The 19,454-nt window shown below is 60.1% G+C and overlaps 2 protein-coding genes across 2 annotated transcripts; one reads left to right on the forward strand and one right to left on the reverse strand.

The window, feature by feature from the left end:
- Positions 1–1,671: 1,671 nt before the first annotated feature.
- VPS37C (VPS37C subunit of ESCRT-I) lies at positions 1,672–4,187 on the forward strand. Its single transcript, XM_061479248.1, has 4 exons — positions 1,672–1,807; positions 2,355–2,526; positions 2,892–2,974; positions 3,484–4,187. Exons 1-4 carry the CDS (start codon positions 1,715–1,717, stop codon positions 4,171–4,173), a joined length of 1,038 nt encoding a protein of 345 aa, XP_061335232.1. The 5' UTR covers positions 1,672–1,714; the 3' UTR covers positions 4,174–4,187.
- A 2,661-nt stretch (positions 4,188–6,848) lies between these two features.
- On the reverse strand, positions 6,849–15,559 carry CD5 (CD5 molecule). The gene is made up of 10 exons (XM_061479249.1): positions 15,501–15,559; positions 14,830–14,868; positions 12,960–13,253; positions 12,619–12,672; positions 12,141–12,449; positions 11,149–11,430; positions 10,877–11,008; positions 10,483–10,536; positions 7,079–7,201; positions 6,849–6,977 (listed from the first exon to the last, which is right to left on the reverse strand). The coding sequence occupies exons 1-10, from the start codon at positions 15,538–15,540 to the stop codon at positions 6,892–6,894; spliced, it is 1,413 nt and encodes a 470-aa protein (XP_061335233.1). The 5' UTR covers positions 15,541–15,559; the 3' UTR covers positions 6,849–6,891.
- Positions 15,560–19,454: the final 3,895 nt, after the last annotated feature.

Here is a 19,454-nt window from a genome sequence, read left to right on the forward strand (position 1 = left end):
AACCCGGAAGCGCTGTGAGGACAGAGGGGGGGGGGGTGTCCGGTGAGGCTGCGGTGAGTGCCGGTAACGGGGCTCCCTCCACCCGGTCCAACGCTCGCAGCCGTTCCGGTGGGGCACTGCAGTCGGTTCCGACCGCGCCTTGCACCGGGAGCGGCGGAAGCGCCGTCCCCTAGGCCGAGGCCTTCCCGGTGCCGTAGGCGCACAGCCTGGGCCGGGCCGGGCGCGGCCTATGCGGAGCGGGCCCCGCTGTGTCCCGGTGGTGGCACCGGCTCGCTGCGGAAACCGGTGAGATCCGTGACGGGGGAGCCTCGCTCGGCTGCTGCCCATTGACCGCGCAGGGAGGGGGCTGAGCCCTGCTGGTGTGCTCCGGGGGGGGAACCCCCCCACTGCGGCCCTGATCCAGCGCTGCGGGAACAGCACCAGAGGGACGTGGAGCTGATGGAGGGAGCCAGAGGAGGGCATGGAGATAGGGCTGGAGCAGCTCTGCTCTGGAGCCAGGCTGAGAGAGCTGGGCTGGGGCAGCCTGGACAAGAGAAGGCTCCTGAAGGGGAGACCTGAGAGCAGCTCCAGTGCCTGAAGGGGCTGCAGGAAACCTGGAGAGGGGCTTGGGACAAGGGATGTAGGGACAGGCCAAGGGGAATGGCTTGAACCTGCCCGAGGGGAGACTGAGATGAGCTCTTAGGCAGAAGCTCTTCCCTGGGAGGGTGCTGAGGCGCTGGCACAGGGTGCCCAGAGAAGCTGTGGCTGCCCCATCCCTGGCAGTGCTCAAGGATACAGGGGCTTGGAGCAAGCTGCTCCAGTGGAAGGGGTTGTGGTTGGAGCTGGATGAGCTTTAAGCTCCCTTCCAACCCAAACCACTCAATGATTCTATGATCCATGCCCTCTACACCTGCACAGCAGCAGGGGCTGAACGTTCCCTTCACCCCTGTTTCTCCCTTTTCCCTCCTTGAGCCTCATTAATAACAAAAGCCACCCCATAAGTCGATTTCTGTTGGCAGAGGGATGAAGTCACCCCCTTGTGTCCGTAGCAGCAGCTTCCCTCTCTTCCACGTGGTAATTCCACAGACAAGTTTGGCTGGATCTTGGGTGAGGACGTTTGGTAACCCTGAGCCTTCCCTTGTCGTTCCATGGTAGGCGCAGAGGCTGGCTCAGCATTGGGCTGCTTCACCCACGGGAAGGCAGAACCTCAGGTGATGAGGACAGCACTGGGATTCCCATTGTAGCTCCCTTTCCCCTCTCACTGTTGTGTCTCTCCCTTGGTTTTCGTGTATTCCCACATTATCCCATCCCACCTCTTCTAAACTGTGCTTTGAACATTGCTATTTGCTTAATAGTGTTGGGCAGCCCCGATTACTTGATGGAGAGTGGAGGAATAAGTCATGGATAGTGCAGGAAACCGGTTTTATTCCCTGATTTTAGTAACGTTTCACCCATTTTTCAAGTCCCAAGTGTTGGATCCCGTTCCCCATGGATGAATAATGCCTTTTCCGAGGGGAGCAATGGCACCCTCTATCCGGAAAGGGCAACAGCAGGCAAATGAGATGGGAGCTGAGGCCCAGGATTGGTGCAGGAGGATGCGGCCGCTTGAAGCAGTTTAACAAAGCTGCTTCAATCCCTGATAGGATTAGTGCCTGTTTGCAGGTGGCTTTAGGAAACCTCGGTGTTATTGGGCTTCCTCCCTGTGGCAGGGGAGGGTGCAGCTCCTGCGGGCAGGATGGAGACCCTGAGGACCCGGACGGTGCAGGAGCTCCAGGAGCTGCAGGAGAACACGGAGGAGATCGAGCGCCTGGCGCTGGAGTCCCAGGAGGTGCGTGTGGATGGAGGGGGGGGGTGAGGCTGCACCCTGAATCCTGTGCTCAGCTCTGGGGCCCTCACTGCAAGAGAGACCTTGAGGTGCTGGAGCGGGGCCAGAGAAGGGAACGGAGCTGGAGCAGGGCCTGGAGCCCAAGTGTGATGGGGAAGGGCTGAGGGAGCTGGGCGGTTCAGTGTGGAGAAGAGAAGGCTCAGGGGGGACCTGATGGCTGCCTCCAAGTGCCTGAGAGGAGGATGGAGCCAGGAGGGGCTGGGCTCTGCTCCCAAGGAACAAGGGATGGGACAAGAGGAAACGGCCTCAAGCTGCCCCAGGGCAGGTTTAGATGGAGCAGAGGAACAATTCCTGCCCCAGAGGGTGCTCAGGCATTGGAACAGGCTGCCCAGGGCACCGTCCCTGCACGTGTTCACAAACCCCATAGAGAAGGCTTCATTGCCATGGGTTATGGTGGCCTTGGTAGTGCTGGGGCAACGTGATGCTCTTCAAGGTCTCTTCCAGCCTGGTTGGTTCCCTGCTTCCATGAGTTCCCCATCTCCTTGCCCAGGTCCAGGAGCTGCAGCTGGAAAGGGAAATGTCCCTGGCTGCCAACAGGAGCTTGGCTGAGCAGAACCTCAAGTTCCAGGCGCCGCTGGAGACGGGGCGCACGGAGCTGGGCAGCAAGTACGAGGAGCTGCAGAAGCTGGCTCAGAGGTGCCAGGAGCAAAAGGCAAAGCTGGGTGAGTGGTTGCCAACCTCTGCTGGCCGATAGAGGCACAAGGGCTGCACTTAGAGCAAGAGCCTTCCCGTCTGCTTCTCCCTCCCTTGGCCATGCTGAGCTGTTGGGGGTGGTGGCACATTGGGCTGCCTATAAGATCTCTTTTCTCCCATTTCCCAGTCAGATCCAGTTGAGCAGATCACCCAGCAAACCCCCCTCCTGGTGCAGCAGTGCCCAGAACCTTTTCCTCTCCTTTTCTCCTTGCACCACCACTTCCCAAGGCAGGAATTGGCTCCTGGCGGAGCGCAGCAGGGTTGGGTGCTGCTGGTTTCCTTTCCTTTTGTGTCTGATGTGCTCTGCTGCTCTCCTTGTTCCTTCTCCCCCCAGAGAAGTTCTCTGCAGCACTGCATCCCCAGACCTTGCTGGATCTCCTGCAGGTGGAAAGCCAGAAGATTGAAGAGGAGTCTGAGGTGAGCTTAAGGTTTAAATCCTTGAGCAAGGCAAGCGATGAAGTCCTCCCAGTTGTAGTTACAATCCCAAGCTTAAGGCCTTGAATCGAGGATTATCTCTTTGTGCTTTGGTGTTCGTGCTCCTAAAGGAACTGGATTGCCCTCTGTTTGGTGGTGTGGGGGGTGATGGTCTTAGCATGGAATGGCTTGGGTTGGAAGGGACCTTAAAGCTCATCCAGTCCCGACCCCCTGCCATGGGCTGGGACCCCTTCCACTGGAGCAGCTTGCTCCAAGCCCCATCTTGAGCACTGCCAGGGATGGGGCAGCCACAGCTTCTCTGGGCACCCTGTGCCAGCGCCTCAGCACCCTCCCAGGGAAGAACTTCCTTAAATCCAGCCTAAATCTGCCCTGTTTCACTTCAAACCCCTCACCCCTTGGCCTGTCCCTACAGTCCTTGGTGTCTCCTGTGTGTCCCCCTAAATCCTGAGCTGGGTCTGGGGCTGAAGCACTGATCCTGGCTTCTCTTCCAGCAAATGGCTGAGAAGTTCCTGGAGGGCGCCGTGCCCCTGGACACCTTCCTGGAGCAGTTTTCCAGCATGAGGAAGCTGTCCCACTTGCGCCGGGTGAGGGTGGACAAGCTCCAGGAGATCCTGAGGAAGTCGGGAACGCCGCAGGAGCCTCAGGAGCAACCAGCTCCTCATGGACCTGTGCCCACAGAAACCCCAAAGCCTTCAGCAGCTCCTTCCTTCCCCCTGCCCTACAGCCCAGCCCCAAGTGTGCCAGCTGGGCCCACAGCGCATGGAGCTCTGCCCCCTGCTCCCTTCTCTGGCTCCCCAGTCGCCATGGGGAACGCTGCTCCAGCCCAGCCCACCTTTCCCTATAAACCTCCTCCAGCCCCAGCTGCTGAAGCCGGCTATCCCAAACCCCCCTCAGGAGGCTCTGCTCCAGCCCCGGGTTATTCCTGGTCTCCATCCAGGGGCCCACCTCAGCCCCCCCCTTTTCCTGGCTCTCATCCCCCTCCTCTTCCACCCCCCCCCAGACCCGGATACCCTCCCTTCTTCCCGCCTGGAGCAGCGAGGCCCCAGTGTCCGTACCCAACCCAGCCTCCTCTCCCGAACTTCCCAATCCCCCCCCAACCTCCTTATCCTCCTGGAGCACCTCCACCCTTTGGATTCCCCCCACCTCCCAATCCCCAGCGCCCTGCTTGGCCTGGCTACTAAACGTGGGACTCCTGGCTCCTGGAATGTGGGACATCTGCTGCAGTCCCCTCCTCTGTTTTGGGGAGTGAGGAGGAAGAGTGATGCTCTTCAACCCATTGGGGCAGAAGCATTACACGGGCAGCAGCACCGGGGGTCAGGCATTTTGATGCTGTCCCCATGGGCCACATCTCCTGAGGTTTGTGCTCATCTGAGGGGCTGGAGTGGCCAATCCCAGGTGGATTCATCCAGGTTTTGATGTGAAATCCAGGTAGACCCTGAGGTACTCGATGGGAGGTGATGGCAGCTCCAAGAGCCAGACCCCCTCCGTGTGTGCAAGAGAGCATGAGTGTGCAAGAGTTGTGTGCTCTATGGGTCTCAGATGTCATATCCTAATCCTAAACCTTTCCACGAGTGCTCAAAGGACACTTTGGGAATCTTGGACAGTATTCCTGGCACAAAACCACCCGCTGCTTGCCCCACATCCACCGCTTTGGGGCCCCAAAGCAGTCCTGGGATGCGCCTGGAAGCGAGAGGCAGAGCCAGCCTGGCTTGCAGGGCATTCCCAACAGGTTGCAGCAGGGAGAAACAGCTCCCTGGATGAGCCAGGCCTTGGGATCTATCCAGGTGTTATCCTTGGATTGGGATAACTTCCGCTCCGCCTCTGCCTGTGTGGTGAGTCCTGGTGTGCTCCAAAGCAGAGGCAATTCCCAGTTTGGATGGGCCCCAGTGATCCCAGCTCACTGGGAAGCACAAACCTCTTCGCTCTGCCACTGTTCCCTGTCCCACCAAGGGTTTGGAGCCTCCAGTCCCTTCCCAGGGCTCACTGCATGGATCTTCTCCATGGTTTTGATGTAAACCAGGCTGGCACAGTGACCTGGGGCATCGCTGCTTTGCATCTGGGAGTCGGGAATTGGTGCTTCCCATATCCCAACCTCTCCCATGGGGAGAGCAGAGTTGTTACTGAGGTGCCCCAGGCTCCAGCCTTCCTTACATCCCCCTTCTCAGGTAACACTAACGGAAGGAGCACCGATGCGGGATGGGAATGGGAATGGGATTGCTTTGCTCAGCACTTTATCCTCCAGCTCCTGCCTGTCTCCCTGTAAGTTATTTATCAGGAATTGTTACTAATGGCCTAGGACGAGGTTTGATGGAAGCCATTCCATAGCTCTGGTTAATGGCAGTAATAAAACTCGATGAACTGTGTGTGGGGTGCTTGCTTCCGGCGCCAGCACCAGCCTCACGCTTGCATTGATCCTGATCCTGGTTCCCATGGGCATCCTCAGAGCAGCTTCCTCTCGCTTTCATCACTGAAACCTTTCAGGCTCGTTCAGGATCAGCTTCAAACTCCTCTTCCTTGCTCCCATCTTTCCTAAGGGACCTGTTTCAGCTTGAACCCATCGCCCCTCATCCCATCACTCCAGTCCCTGATGAAGAGTCCATCCCCAGCATCCCTGCATCCCCTTCAGGCTGCTCTCCACGCAGCCCCAATGTTCCCAACCTGGCTCCCTATGGGAGCTGCTCCAGCCCCTGAGCATCCTCGTGGCCTCCTCTGGACTCGCTCCAGCAGCTCCATGTCCTGATGCTGAGGACACCGGGGCTGGATGCAGCATCCAGGTGGGATCACGGAGCAGAGGAGCAGCCTCCCCTTGGACCTGTCCTCCATCACTAGGAGCTCTCTAGCCTGGGAATAGCACAGGTAGGGTTGGAAGGAAGGAAACAAGACGTAATTCCTAGAAGAATTCCCGATTTTGTTGCCGTGGTTGGTGCTTATTAAACACCTGACCTGTTGCCAGTAATTCCCCTGCTCCTCACACCCCTGTTTCACAGCTCCAACGGGATCAGGCAGATGGGGGGCTCGCGGCCTTTGTCCTGAAGCTGCCTGGCACAGGGCAGCTCAAGCTGCTTTTAGCCTGGCCTGGCTGAGAGGAGGAGTGTGGTGGATCCGGGATTGGAGGCACGGAGGAGATGGTGGTGCCGCTCAGCAGGGAGCAAAGCATGGCTGCCCCATTCATGCAGGGATGAATGTGCCTCTTGAACCCATGCAAAGAGCTTAAACCCCCTTCTCCTCGCACTCTCCAGTGGGAGAAGCTCAAGAGCAAGAGGAAGCCTCCTTAGATGGGGCTTGAGCCCCGGGGAGCAGCCCCAGCTGGGTTTAGGATGGCTTCGTGTGCTGGTAGGAGCAGGGGCGGGTTTGGCTCTGGGCTGAGCAGAGCTCATCCCATCCCTTTGGGGACGCAGGCTTCCTTCCGAGGGGAGCAGCGCAGGGCATTGACATCTCTTGGAGCCATGGAATGGGTTGGGATGAAGGGAGCTTAAAGCCCATTCGGTTCCAACCCCAAGCCCTTCCACTGGAGCAGCTTGCTCCAAGCCCCTGCATCCTTGAGCACTGCCAGGGATGGGGCAGCCACAGCTCCTCCGGCCGCCCTGTGCCAGCATCCTCCATCACCTCCCATCCGTTCATCCTTGCATGGGCACACAGAAGGGGTTTGGGTTGGGCAAGACCTTCCAGGATCATCTCCTTCCACCCCTACCACAGGCAGGGCCATCTTCTTGCTTGATCCGGTTGCTCCTGGTGCTTCATCCCCCCTTTTCCCCCCATGGAAAAGGGGGATTGATGAAGGAATCCAAGTTCATTTTCTCCTCCCACCCCCAAAGAATGCAGGGAAAGCCACTAAAAGAGCACTTGCAGAGTGTCATGAGCAGGGGGAGGGCTGGCCTGGGGCCCAGCACCCTTTGGGGTCACACTCTGCACGCAGAGTGCAGGTCGTAGTCACTGTCCGAGGCGTTCTCCGAAGGGTTGGGAGGTCGCAACGCTCCTTCCAGGGCTGTGGGGTGATGGATGGATGCAGGGGTTCTATCATGGGTGGGTCGTTCCCATTGGGAATGGAGCCCGGAGGAGCCGTTGCCAGCATCCTCCTGCCCTCACCTGGGTACTCCGGGGTGTGAGGGCTCTTCTTGGGGGGCTGAGCGTAGTCGTTGTCCCCCCCCTGCACCCGCTGCCCCTCTGCCCGTGGCCTCTGCGTGATGGTGCTGTTGCGGTGGAAGGAAACTGGAGGAGAAGATGGGAACAGTGGGGAATAGGGGGGGGGATTTGGGGCTGAAGCAGCCCCTGGGAGGTGATGCTGCTCGGAGGGGAAGGGGCTGAGTCAAAGCAGGACCCACGAGCGGGGCCGGGTTCGCATCGTGCTATGAGTCAATGTGGAGGCAGGAAACGGGAGCGCTCTGCCTGCTGCGGGCCCCAAACCAGCCCCAGATCAGCACCAAATCAGGCCGAAATCAGCACCAAACCGGCCCCAAATCAGCACCAAACCGGCCCCAAACCAGCCCCAAATCAGGCCGAAATCAGCTCCAAATCAGCACCACACTGGCCCCAAATCAGCCCCAAATCAGCACCAAACCGGCCCCAAATCAGGCCGAAATCAGCTCGAAATCAGTCCAAACCAGCCCCAAATCAGCACCAAACCGGCCCCAAACCGGCCCCAAATCAGCACCAAACCGGCCCCAAACCGGCCCCAAATCAGCACCAAACCGGCCCCAAACCAGCCACAAATCAGCACCAAACCAGCTCCAAATCAGCTCAAACCAGCCCTAAATCAGCCCAAGCCAGCCCCAAACCAGCCCCAACTCAGCCTCAGACCAGCCCCAATCAGCCCAAACCAGCCCCAAATCAGCCCCAAACCAGCCCAAACCAGCCCCAAACCAGCCCAAACCAGCCCAAACCAGCCCCAAACCAGCCCCAAACCAGCTCCAAATCAGCCCAAACCAGCCCCAAATCAGCCCCAAACCAGCCCAAATCAGCACCAAACCAGCCCCAAAACAGCCATCAACCAGCCCCAAATCAGCCCCAAACCAGCCCCAAACCAGCCCAAACCAGCCTCAAATCAGCCCAAACCAGCCCCAAATCAGCCCCAAGCCAGCACCAAACCAGCCCCAAACCAGCCCCAAACCAGCCCCAAACCATCCCAAACCAGCCTCAAATCAGCCCAAACCAGCCCCAAATCAGCCCCAAATCAGCCCCAAGCCAGCTCCAAACCAGCCCCAAATCAGCCTCAGACCATCCCAAACCATCCCCAAATCAGCCCCAGACCAGCCCCAAACCAGCCCCAAACCAGCACCAAACCAGCCCCAAATCAGCCCAAACCAGCCCTAAATCAGCCCCAGACCAGCTCCAAATCAGCTCCAAATCAGCCCAAATCAGCCCAAACCAGCCTCAAATCAGCCCCAAACCAGCCCCAAATCAGCCCCAAACCATCCCAAACCAGCCCCAAATCAGCCCCAAACCAGCCCCAAATCAGCCCCAAACCAGCCCCAAATCAGCCCCAAACCAGCCCAAACCAGCCCAAACCAGCCCCAAACCAGCCCCAAATCAGCACCAAACCAGCCCCAAATCAGCCCAAACCAGCCCAAACCAGCCCCAAATCAGCCCCAGACCAGCCCCAAATCAGCCCCAAACCAGCCCAAACCAGCCCCAAATCAGCCCAAACCAGCCCAAACCAGCCCCAAATCAGCCCCAAACCAGCCCAAATCAGCCCCAAACCAGCCCCAAATCAGCCCCAAACCAGCCCCAAATCAGCCCAAACCAGCCCAAACCAGCCCCAAATCAGCCCCAAACCAGCCCCAAATCAGCCCCAAACCAGCCCAAACCAGCCCCAAATCAGCCCCAAACCAGCCCCAAATCAGCCCCAGACCAGCACCAGACCAGCCCAAACCAGCCCCAAATCAGCACCAAACCAGCCCCAAAACAGCCCCAAATCAGCCCCAGACCAGCCCCAAACCAGCCCAAACCAGCCCCAAATCAGCCCCAGACCAGCACCAAACCAGCCCAAACCAGCCCCAAATCAGCCCAAACCAGCCCAAACCAGCCCCAAATCAGCCCCAGACCAGCCCCAAATCAGCCCCAAACCAGCCCAAACCAGCCCCAAATCAGCCCCAAACCAGCCCCAAATCAGCCCAAACCAGCCCAAACCAGCCCCAAATCAGCCCCAAACCAGCCCCAAATCAGCCCCAAACCAGCCCCAAATCAGCCCCAAACCAGCCCCAAATCAGCCCAAACCAGCCCAAACCAGCCCCAAATCAGCCCCAAACCAGCCCCAAATCAGCCCCAAACCAGCCCAAACCAGCCCCAAATCAGCCCCAAACCAGCCCTAAATCAGCACCAAACCAGCCCCAAAACAGCCCCAGACCAGCACCAGACCAGCCCAAACCAGCCCCAAATCAGCACCAAACCAGCCCCAAAACAGCCCCAAATCAGCCCCAGACCAGCCCCAAACCAGCCCAAACCAGCCCCAAATCAGCCCCAGACCAGCACCAAACCAGCCCAAACCAGCCCCAAATCAGCCCAAATCAGCCCCAAACCAGCCCAAACCAGCCCAAACCAGCCCCAAATCAGCCCCAAACCAGCCCCAAATCAGCCCCAGACCAGCACCAGACCAGCCCAAACCAGCCCCAAATCAGCACCAAACCAGCCCCAAAACAGCCCCAAATCAGCCCCAAACCAGCCCAAACCAGCCCCAAATCAGCCCCAGACCAGCACCAAACCAGCCCCAAACCAGCCCCAAATCAGCCCAAATCAGCCCCAAGCCAGCTCCAAACCAGCCCCAAATCAGCCTCAGACCATCCCAAACCATCCCCAAATCAGCCCCAGACCAGCCCCAAACCAGCCCCAAACCAGCACCAAACCAGCCCCAAATCAGCCCAAACCAGCCCTAAATCAGCCCCAGACCAGCTCCAAATCAGCTCCAAATCAGCCCAAATCAGCCCAAACCAGCCTCAAATCAGCCCCAAACCATCCCCAAATCAGCCCCAAACCATCCCAAACCAGCCCCAAATCAGCCCCAAACCAGCCCCAAATCAGCCCCAAACCAGCCCAAACCAGCCCCAAACCAGCCCAAACCAGCCCAAACCAGCCCCAAACCAGCCCCAAACCAGCCCAAATCAGCACCAAACCAGCCCCAAATCAGCACCAAAACAGCCCCAAATCAGCCCAAACCAGCCCAAACCAGCCCCAAATCAGCCCCAAACCAGCCCCAAATCAGCCCCAAACCAGCCCAAACCAGCCCCAAATCAGCCCCAAACCAGCCCCAAATCAGCCCCAGACCAGCACCAGACCAGCCCAAACCAGCCCCAAATCAGCACCAAACCAGCCCCAAAACAGCCCCAAATCAGCCCCAGACCAGCCCCAAACCAGCCCAAACCAGCCCCAAATCAGCCCCAGACCAGCACCAAACCAGCCCAAACCAGCCCCAAATCAGCCCAAATCAGCCCCAAACCAGCCCCAAACCAGCCCAAACCAGCCCCAAATCAGCCCCAACCCACCCCCAACCCCCTCACCCGTCTGGTTGAGTCCCGTGGGGCCGATCCATTGGCGCTGCTTCTTCCTGGACCCTGGAAGGCAGAGGACAGGCGATGTGATGGGCAGCTCCCCATGGACCTGATGCCGCTTCCTCCTCCGGCTGCTGTCCCCCCCGCTACCCCGCCGGCCCCATATGTCATCCCCAATCACCTCCTCCTCCTGGTAATCCCCTTCCCGAACCCCCCTGTCTGCTCTATTGTGTGTGCTCAGTGCTTAATCCCCTTTCTCTGTGCCCACCCCATAGTGGGGCAGGCTCAGGGACAATGGGCATCAGCGCGGAGCATCTCCCGAAGGCCCTCAGTGGAGGAGCAAGGCAGGGATGGATGCACGGCAAAGGGCATAGGAAGAGGGGATCCAGGGCTTGTGCCCTACTTCTCTTCATCAGCCTCCTGTAAGCGGGAGGCCCGCAGAGGACCAAGAGGATGCCGAAGAGCAGCAGGGCCAGGCAGATGCTCACGATGGTACCCGGGGCCGTGCCTCTGGGATGCGGCTTCGAGTCCTGGCCTGGGGAGAGAGGACCAGCGTTCACCGAATGAGACCCTTGCCGCTGATGCTGGGAGCTTGAGCCCCCGTTGGACCCATCCCCTTTGCCCCCCACTCCCCAGTGTAACCCCCATAGAGCTCAGCATCCCCCAGCGGCTTACACACGACTCGGATCCTGGAGCAGCTCGGGGTGTCCCTGAGGGGGCAGAGGTGCAGGTTGGGGACCCCACAAGTGACCCCCGTGGAAGGAGGGGGGTCCCGCGTTTCGGTGCTGGACGAGAGGTTCCCACAGCGCAGCTCCTGGCACAGCTCCCTGCCCCACTGTGCCCGCAGGGTCCTGCTGTCGCACAGCACCCGCCACTGGTCCCTATGGAAGACCTCGATGTCCCCTTCGCATGGTGTGGGGCCGGATGCCAGCCTCCGCAGGGCCTTGGGTTGGGAGTCTGAAAGGGGGGGGGGGGGGGGGGAAGAGGGATCAGATCCATGGGGAGGCGTTGGAACCGGCTGCCAGGGCTTGGAATCCCGCCCGCGTGTGAGCCTCCATCCCCTGGGATGGGCTCCTGGCATCACCGCTTCCCCTTTGTGCTGCAGGGAGAAGGAGCTGGGAGCTGTGCCCGTGGCTCTGCCGGCTGCTGCGGCTCATCCCTGAATCCCACGGGAGGGATTCCGAGCACGGGCAGATGGTGGGAACGCTTTGGGAAGGAATCCTGCTCTGGGAGGGGGCTGCGGCCCCAGAGAAGCCGTGGCTGCCCCATCCCTGGCAGTGCTCAAGGCCACAGGCGCTTGGAGCAAGCTGCCCCAGTGGGAAGGGCTTGGGGTTGGAGCTGGATGAGCTTGAAGCTCCCTTCATCCCGACCCATTCCATGAATCCACGATGGGGAGCCAGCCCCCTCCTCACGGCTCTCCTTCCCAGGGCGCCAGCCCCAAGCAGCTCCACAGGGATATCCCGGAACGCTTCGGGTCGGCAAGGACCTTGGGATCATTCCCTTCTAGGCGGCCACCCCCCCTACTTCGAGCTGCCCTGGGGGCACCCCTGTTTTACCCTCGCATGCAGGAGAGGAACGCGATGTGTGGGGTGAACGCGGTGGGAGCTGCCCCCAGCACCCCAGCACCCACCCCAGCACCCCCGTAGCCAAGCCCCGATGGTCCTCACCTGAGCACCGGATGAACGCGGGCTCCGCTCCCCTCCGGCCGCTGCTCCCGTTGAAGCACTCGAGGAGGCGGAGGCTCCCGCAGGGCTCCATCACCTCCCAGCGCACCGGTAGGGGGCTGCCCCACCGCGGCCGTGGGGGAACGGAGCCCTCCAAGGCGCTCCCGCAGCCCAGGGCCCCGCACACGCGGGCCGCCAACGCCACCGGGATGCTCCGGTCCGTGGCCACCGAGCCCCACATCCCTGCCTTGTGCAGCTCCAGGAAGCCCGAGCAACCGGTATCACCATCCACCAGGCGCAGCCGGGGGGGCCCTGGGAGGAATGGGGGGGGGGGGTCATTGTGTTATAGAGCAGGAAGTCCCCCAAAACATCACTTTTTGGCCCCAAACGCTGTTAATGGGGAGAAGCAATCAACAAAGGGGGTCCGGGTTGGGCATTGCTTCTTTCAACCCATTCCATCATAGCAAGGCTGGGGCCTTACCGGTGGGCTCCGGTGTGGTGGCTGGAGGAGGCGCCGGGGTGGTTTTTGCTGGCTCTGAAGCAAGAACAAGGTGGTTACGGAGGGGTAGGAGCAGGGGTGATGGGTTCGGATTGAAACAGGGCGGATCCAGACTGGATGTAAGGAAGGAAGCTGTGGCTGCCCCATCCCGAGGCCAGGATGGACACAGGGGCTCGGAGCACCCTGCTCCAGTGGAAGGGGTTGGGGTTGGAACTGGATCAGCTTTAAGCTCCCTTCATCCCAACCCATCCCATGATTGTATGGTGAAGAGAGGGGCCAGGCCCATGGGGATGTTGGTGAGCAGGGCTGGGATCCGTACTCACCGCTGCAGGTGAGGACCGCGTGCTCCGTGCAGTTTGCCGGCTCCCAAACGCATCCCATTGGAGCATCCACCAGCACCGGGCACCGCAGCGGACCCAAGGGTGGCTCCTTCCCGGTGCTGGGCGCAAGCCGGAGGGGCCCGGTGATGGGGGGACCACAGCCCAGGCTCCGGCACATGCCATCAGCACTGGCTCCAATCACAACGTCCTGGCACACGCGGCTCCATTTGCCGTCCCAATTGACTTCCAGCATCCCGGAGCAGCGGCACCCGCCGCCCGTGAGCCGCAGCCTGGGTTCTGTGGGGAAGCCAAGGGTGGAAGGGGATTTCCTTCCGTCCACAGCGTGTTTTCCGTGGGCATGTCCCCACCAGGGCTTCTTGCGGAAGGCCATGGCCAAAGGGATGCTAACGGAGCCATGGCCAAAGGGATGCTAACAGAGCCATGGCCAAAGGGATGCTGATGGAGCTATGGTCAAAGGAATGCTGATGGAGCTATGGTCAAAGGGATGCTGATGGAGCCATGGACAAAGGGATGCTGATGGAGCCATGGACAAAGGGATGCTAAGGGAGCCATGAACAAAGGGATGCTAACGGACCTGTGGTCGAAGGGATGCTGATGAAGCTGTGGTCAAAGGGATGCTAACGGAGTCATGGTCAAAGGGATGCTGATGGAGCCATGGACAAAGGGATGCTGAAGGAGCCATGGCCAAAGGGATGCTGATGGAGCCATGGTCAAAGGGATGCTGATGGAGCCATGGCCAAAGGGATGCTGATGGAGCCATGGTCAAAGGGATGCTGATGGAGCCATGGCCAAAGGGATGCTGATGGAGCCATGGCCAAAGGGATGCTGATGGAGCTGTGGTCAAAGGGATGCTAACGGAATCATGGTCGAAGGGATGCTGATGGAGCCATGGTCAAAGGAATGCTGATGGAGCTATGGTCAAAGGGATGCTGATGGAGCTGTGGTCAAAGGGATGCTGATGGAGCTATGGCCAAAGGGATGCTGATGGAGCCATGGACAAAGGGATGCTGATAAAGCTGTGGTCAAAGGGATGCTAACGGAGTCATGGTCAAAGGGATCCTGATGGACCCATGGTCAAAGGGATGCTGATGGAGCTATGGTTAAAGGGATGCTGATGGAGCCATGGACAAAGGGATGCTGATGGAGCCATGGTCAAAGGGATGCTAACGGAGCCATGGCCAAAGGGATGCTGATGGAGCTGTGGTCAAAGGGATGCTGATGGAGCTGTGGTCAAAGGGATGTTAACGGATCCATGGCCAAAGGGATGCTGATGGAGCCATGGTCATAGGGATGCTAATGGACCCACGGTCGAAGGGATGCTGATGGAGCTGTGGTCAAAGGGATGTTAACGGATCCATGGCAAAAGGGATGCTGATGGAGCCATGCCCAAAGGGATGCTAACGGATCCATGGACAAAGGGATGCTGATGGAGCCATGCCCAAAGGGATGCTAACGGAGCCATGGACAAAGGGATGCTGATGGAGCCATGCCCAAAGGGATGCTAACGGAGCCATGGACAAAGGGATGCTGATGGAGCCATGCCCAAAGGGATGCTAACGGAGCCATGGACAAAGGGATGCTGATGGAGCCATGCCCAAAGGGATGCTAACGGAGCCATGGACAAAGGGATGCTGATGGAGCCATGCCCAAAGGGATGCTAACAGAGCCATGGACAAAGGGATGCTGATGGAGCCATGCCCAAAGGGATGCTAACGGAGCCATGGACAAAGGGATGCTGATGGAGCCATGGACAAAGGGATGCTAACAGAGCCATGGTTGAAGGGATGCTGATGGAGCCATGCCCAAAGGGATGCTAACGGAGCCATAGCGTGGTCCCCATCCCTGCTCTTACCTCCAGTGCTCGGCACAGCTCCTCCATGGCTGGTGATGGCTGCAAGGAAGATGGGGATAGAGCATCAGTCCAGCTCCTTGCCCCAGGGCACGTGGGATCTACCCACCTGGGGCAGCAGCTCCCAGCTTTCGGCCTCTCAGTGGTTGTTTTGGGGGAGAAAAGGCCGTTCTGGGGGCTCAGATCAGCCTTGTGCCCATGTAAGGTTGCTGCTGGTGGGTAGAAGCTGGTGATGGTGGCCAGGAGCTCCCTGTTCATACCCAGCTGGGGGGACCCTCCTGTCCCCATACCCTAGTGTATGGGAGTGAGTGGGGAGCTCGGATCATGCTGGGTTAGTCCTTGGCCATAGGAGAGCATCTCCTGGCTCAGCCGGGGATGGAATGAGCTGGGAATGAGGACGGAAGGATGGATGGATGCCCCCAGCACCCACTGGTGCACCCTGCCCCCCCCCCCTAGGACCCTTGCCTGTCCAGAGCCCCCCATGCTTTGGGTTTACCCCCAAATGATCACCAGCGACCCCCATAAGAGCCCACAAGCCTGAGCCCCCCAGATTATTCCCAACAGCAGGAAAACCGAGGGGGTCGGGGGGTCCCCATGTGCTTTAAATCACCCCAAGGGCTGGGTGCTCACTGGGCACCCCCCATCCCGCCGAGCCCCATCGCCCCGGCACTCACCCCACATTCCCAGGAGGAGCAGCAGGCTCCGGGATGCCATCGGCACGGCCGGCCCCGGGGTGCTGCAGTGGGGCCGGGGCGGGCAGGCAGAGGCTGTTTTCCTCCCTCTGTGGTTTTCTGCGTCACTTCTGGCCTTGTTTGAAGCCTCAACCTGGCAGCTGCCTCCCCACATCCTATAAAGGAGGGGGGGGGAGATGGGGGGCTCGGTGCTCGTCCCCTTCCTGGGCTCCCGCAATCTCTGCAGAGCACATGGGGCAGGGATGGAGGCAGGGATGGGGGCAGCGTGGGGCGTCCAAAGGGGATTGGGGGGATTGGGGGGGGGCAGAGATGGGAGGAGGAGCTCCCAGTAAGGTGTTTGGGGAGCAAACGCACTGGATTGTGTGGGGAAACCAGTGTAACCATGACCCCGAGCACCGGCTCCGATGGGAGACCTGAGGCCAAAGCAGGCTCTGTTGGTGCTTCCTCCTCCTCCTCCTCCTCCTCCTGCTGGCTGCAGCATCCCCATCACCACCGTCTGCAGTCACCAAGGGAGGTGAGAGGCAGCAGGACAGGAAACGTGCCCTGGTTGGGGGGTGCTGCAGATGGGGTGCTGCAGGGCACCCATGGCACAGCACGGCACCATGGGGCAGCTCCCCCGACCGGAGCCAGGCTGACACCACTGGGGCTGTGTGGGGAGCTCAGAGCAGCTTCCAGTGTCTGAAGGGGATGCAGGGATGCTGGGGATGGGCTCCATCAGGGATGGGAGTGATGGGACGAGGGGTGATGGGTTCCAGCTGAACCAGAGGGGATCCAGATTGGATGTAAGGAAGGAATTCTTCACTATGAGGGTGCTGAGAAGCTGTGGCTGCCCCATCCCAAGGCCAGGCTGGACACAGGGGGGGCTTGGAGCAAGCTGCTCCAGTGGAAGGGCTTGGGCTTGGAACCGGATGCGCTTTAAGCTCCCTCCATCCCAACCCATCCCATGGTTCTCTGATCCCATCCCGCACCCCTCCAAGCCACAGCAGACCCCAGCAGCACCCAAAGCACCCTAACCCCGTGCTGTGGATGGGGAAGGCTTTCCCCAGGGCACATCCCCTCTTCTCCCCATTGCTGTCTCCCCGCAAGGGCACATGTGGGGCACAGCAGGAAGGGTCAGGGCATTGATCCAGTGCTATTGAATCCCGGTGAAGCCAGGTCACGCGCGCTGCTCCCATCGACACAGCGACAGGATTGGGCCCTGGGGGGGGGGGGGGGCAATGAGCTTCCCAAGCGGCGCAGTGGGGTTATGAGAGCTCCCATCCCCTCCGTGGCCATCCGGATGCTCTGGTTCCCCTGGGAGTTTCCTGCCCTTTGGGCTGAAGGTTTTCCATGACACAAGAGGAAGCTCATTGGGTGCTGCAGTGCCTGCGGGTGCTGGGTGCAGGCAGCGATGCGTGCGGGGTGATGCCAGCGCCACGAGCATCCCATCTCCAGCAGCCCCGGGGATAACCCCACTGGATCCCGCCCCCTTGCAGCCTCCATGGCTTGGGCAACGCTTCGGGATAGGGATGCAAGGCTTGCTCCTGGGTTAACCCTTTCCATAGGGCTCCGTCCTACGGGCAGGAGCTGAGCCCCATCACCCCAAACCGACCTGGGGTCCGTGATCCACCCTGGGCGAGGCAGGATGAGGAAGCTCCACCTCCCGTGTGTTATCCAAGGCTCCCTGACCCCCCCCTCCAGCACCTCTGGAGCCGGCGGGATGCTGCCGCCAGGGTTAGAGCATCCCTCCCCGCTGCCGGCGGTGCGAGGCAGCTCAGCACCATCCGGGTGCTGGGACACCTAAGGGTGCTTGCAGCATGTCCCGGAGGTGCTGGTGGAAGGGGGAGCGATGGGATGCGCTCGCTCGCTCCCTTTGCAGAGGCAGGAGGTGCCCTTGGGGGGGGCAGGAAGGGGCTTGCGGGCTCCAGCACGCTGCTGCGGTGGGAAGAGCCCGATGCAGGAGCAGCGGCTTCCCCGTGGTCCCCATGTACCTGGAGGGGGCACGTTCCCCGTGGGAATCGGGGTGCCCCCTCCTTGCGCATCGGTACCCCCAAGGGCGCTGGTACCCTACATGGGAGCATCAGCATCCCCCAGGGCGGGATGGGGAGCACCGAGCGCGAAGGTGGCATCACCAGGGCACAGCAGTGAGGGAGTGGGGCACCCCCTGTCCCCGCTGGCTGCCGGCCCCCATCTCCTCGCTCCTATCCCTTTGTGTGGGGTTCTGGTGCTATTCTGGTGCTTCCGGCGCCGTTGTTGCGGTGCAGCCCCTTTGTCGGGAGCCTCTCGCCTCGGTGAGGAGCTGGAGGATGTGGTGGGGTGGCAGTTTCCATGGGGCAGGGCTGAGAGGGTGAGCTCTGCTGCAGCTCCACCTCGTCCTGGGGAGGAGGTGGTGGAGGGGAGAGATGGGAATGGTGGAGGTGGAGGGGATGGAGGTGATAGATGGGAATGGTGGAGATGGAGGGGGTGGAGGTGGAGGTGATGGAGGTGATAGATGGAAATGATGGAGATGGAGGTGTTGGAGGTGATGGAGGTGATGGAGGTGATAGATGGAAATGGTGGAGATGGAGGTGATGGGGGTGGAAATGATGGAGATGGAGATGGAGGTGATGGAGGTGATAGATGGAAATGGTGGAGATGGAGGTGATGAAGGTGGAGGTGATGGAGGTGATGGAGGTGATAGATGGGAATGGTGGAGGTGGAGGTGATGGGGGTGGAAATGATGGAGATGGAGGTGATAGATGGAAATGGTGGAGATGGAGGTGGTGGAGATGGAGGTGATGGAGATGGAGGTGATGGAGGTGGTAGACGGAGATGGTGGAGATGGAGGTGATGGAGGTGATAGATGGAAATGGTGGAGATGGAGGTGATGGAGATGGAGATGGAGGTGATGGAGGTGATAGATGGGAATGGTGGAGATGGAGGGGATGGAGGTGATAGATGGGAATGGTGGAGATGGAGGTGATGGAGATGGAGGTGATGGAGGTGGTAGATGGAGGTGGTGGAGATGGAGGTGATGGAGGTAGAAATGGTGGACATGGAAATAATAGAGATGGAAATGGTGGAGATGATGGAGATGGAGAGGGTAGATGGAAATGGTGGAGATGGAGGGGATGGAGATGACGGGAATGGAAATGATGGCGACGGTGGAAATGATGGAAACAATGGACGTGGAGGTGATGGCAATAGAGATTATGGAGACGGAGGTGATGGAGCGGTGGGGAGCATCCCTGTGGGCTGCATGGCCCATGGGGCCCCCACCACAGTGACTGTGGCTCGTGCAGCCCCCAGAGCACAGTGTCCCTGTCCCCAGGCCGTGCCTGGCTCCGGGTGGTGTTCCCTTGCTCTGCATCCCACCAGGGCTTGGCTGGACCAGGGGATGCTGCAGCTTTCACCCCAGCACGGGGGATGCTGGATGCGAGGACCCATGCCTTGGGACCCATATCCCACCTCCTGAGCCCTGGGTGAGGGGGGTAAACCCACCCTGGGCTGGATGTGGGCTCTGTCTCACCTCGGTGTCTCTCTCCCAGCCCCATACGGGGGTCAGAAGGGTCCAGGCCCCCCAGCACCACCTTACCTCCAGCACCATCCGGTGTGCTCGGGTTTGGACCCTGGTGCCAGCATCCTTTGAGTCCCCCAGCCACATTTATGGGCCCAGTGGGAAATGATGGAGATGGAGGTGATGGAGGTGATGGAAATGGATGGGGAGGACCATGGACCAGTAACCTCCATATCCATCACTGTGTCACCTTGGAGTGCTGGGAACACTGTGGGACACCACCACTTCACGTTCCCCTTGCGCTGGTGGCCACCCCAACGCTATGGGGCTGGATCATGCCATGGATCTGGTCTGGCTCCAGACCCACGGGTGATGCTCCTCACCATGGCTGCGACCACAGGAAGAGATGGAGAGACTTTGGGTCACTTACCCCCAACTGGGAACCATTGGGGGCCCAGCCT

Source organism: Pezoporus flaviventris, unplaced genomic scaffold, assembly GCF_033815535.1.
Source record: "Pezoporus flaviventris isolate CSIRO_AGI_PZ_B2104156 unplaced genomic scaffold, CSIRO_AGI_Pfla_v1 ptg000145l, whole genome shotgun sequence".
NCBI classification, from domain to species: domain Eukaryota; kingdom Metazoa; phylum Chordata; class Aves; order Psittaciformes; family Psittacidae; genus Pezoporus; species Pezoporus flaviventris.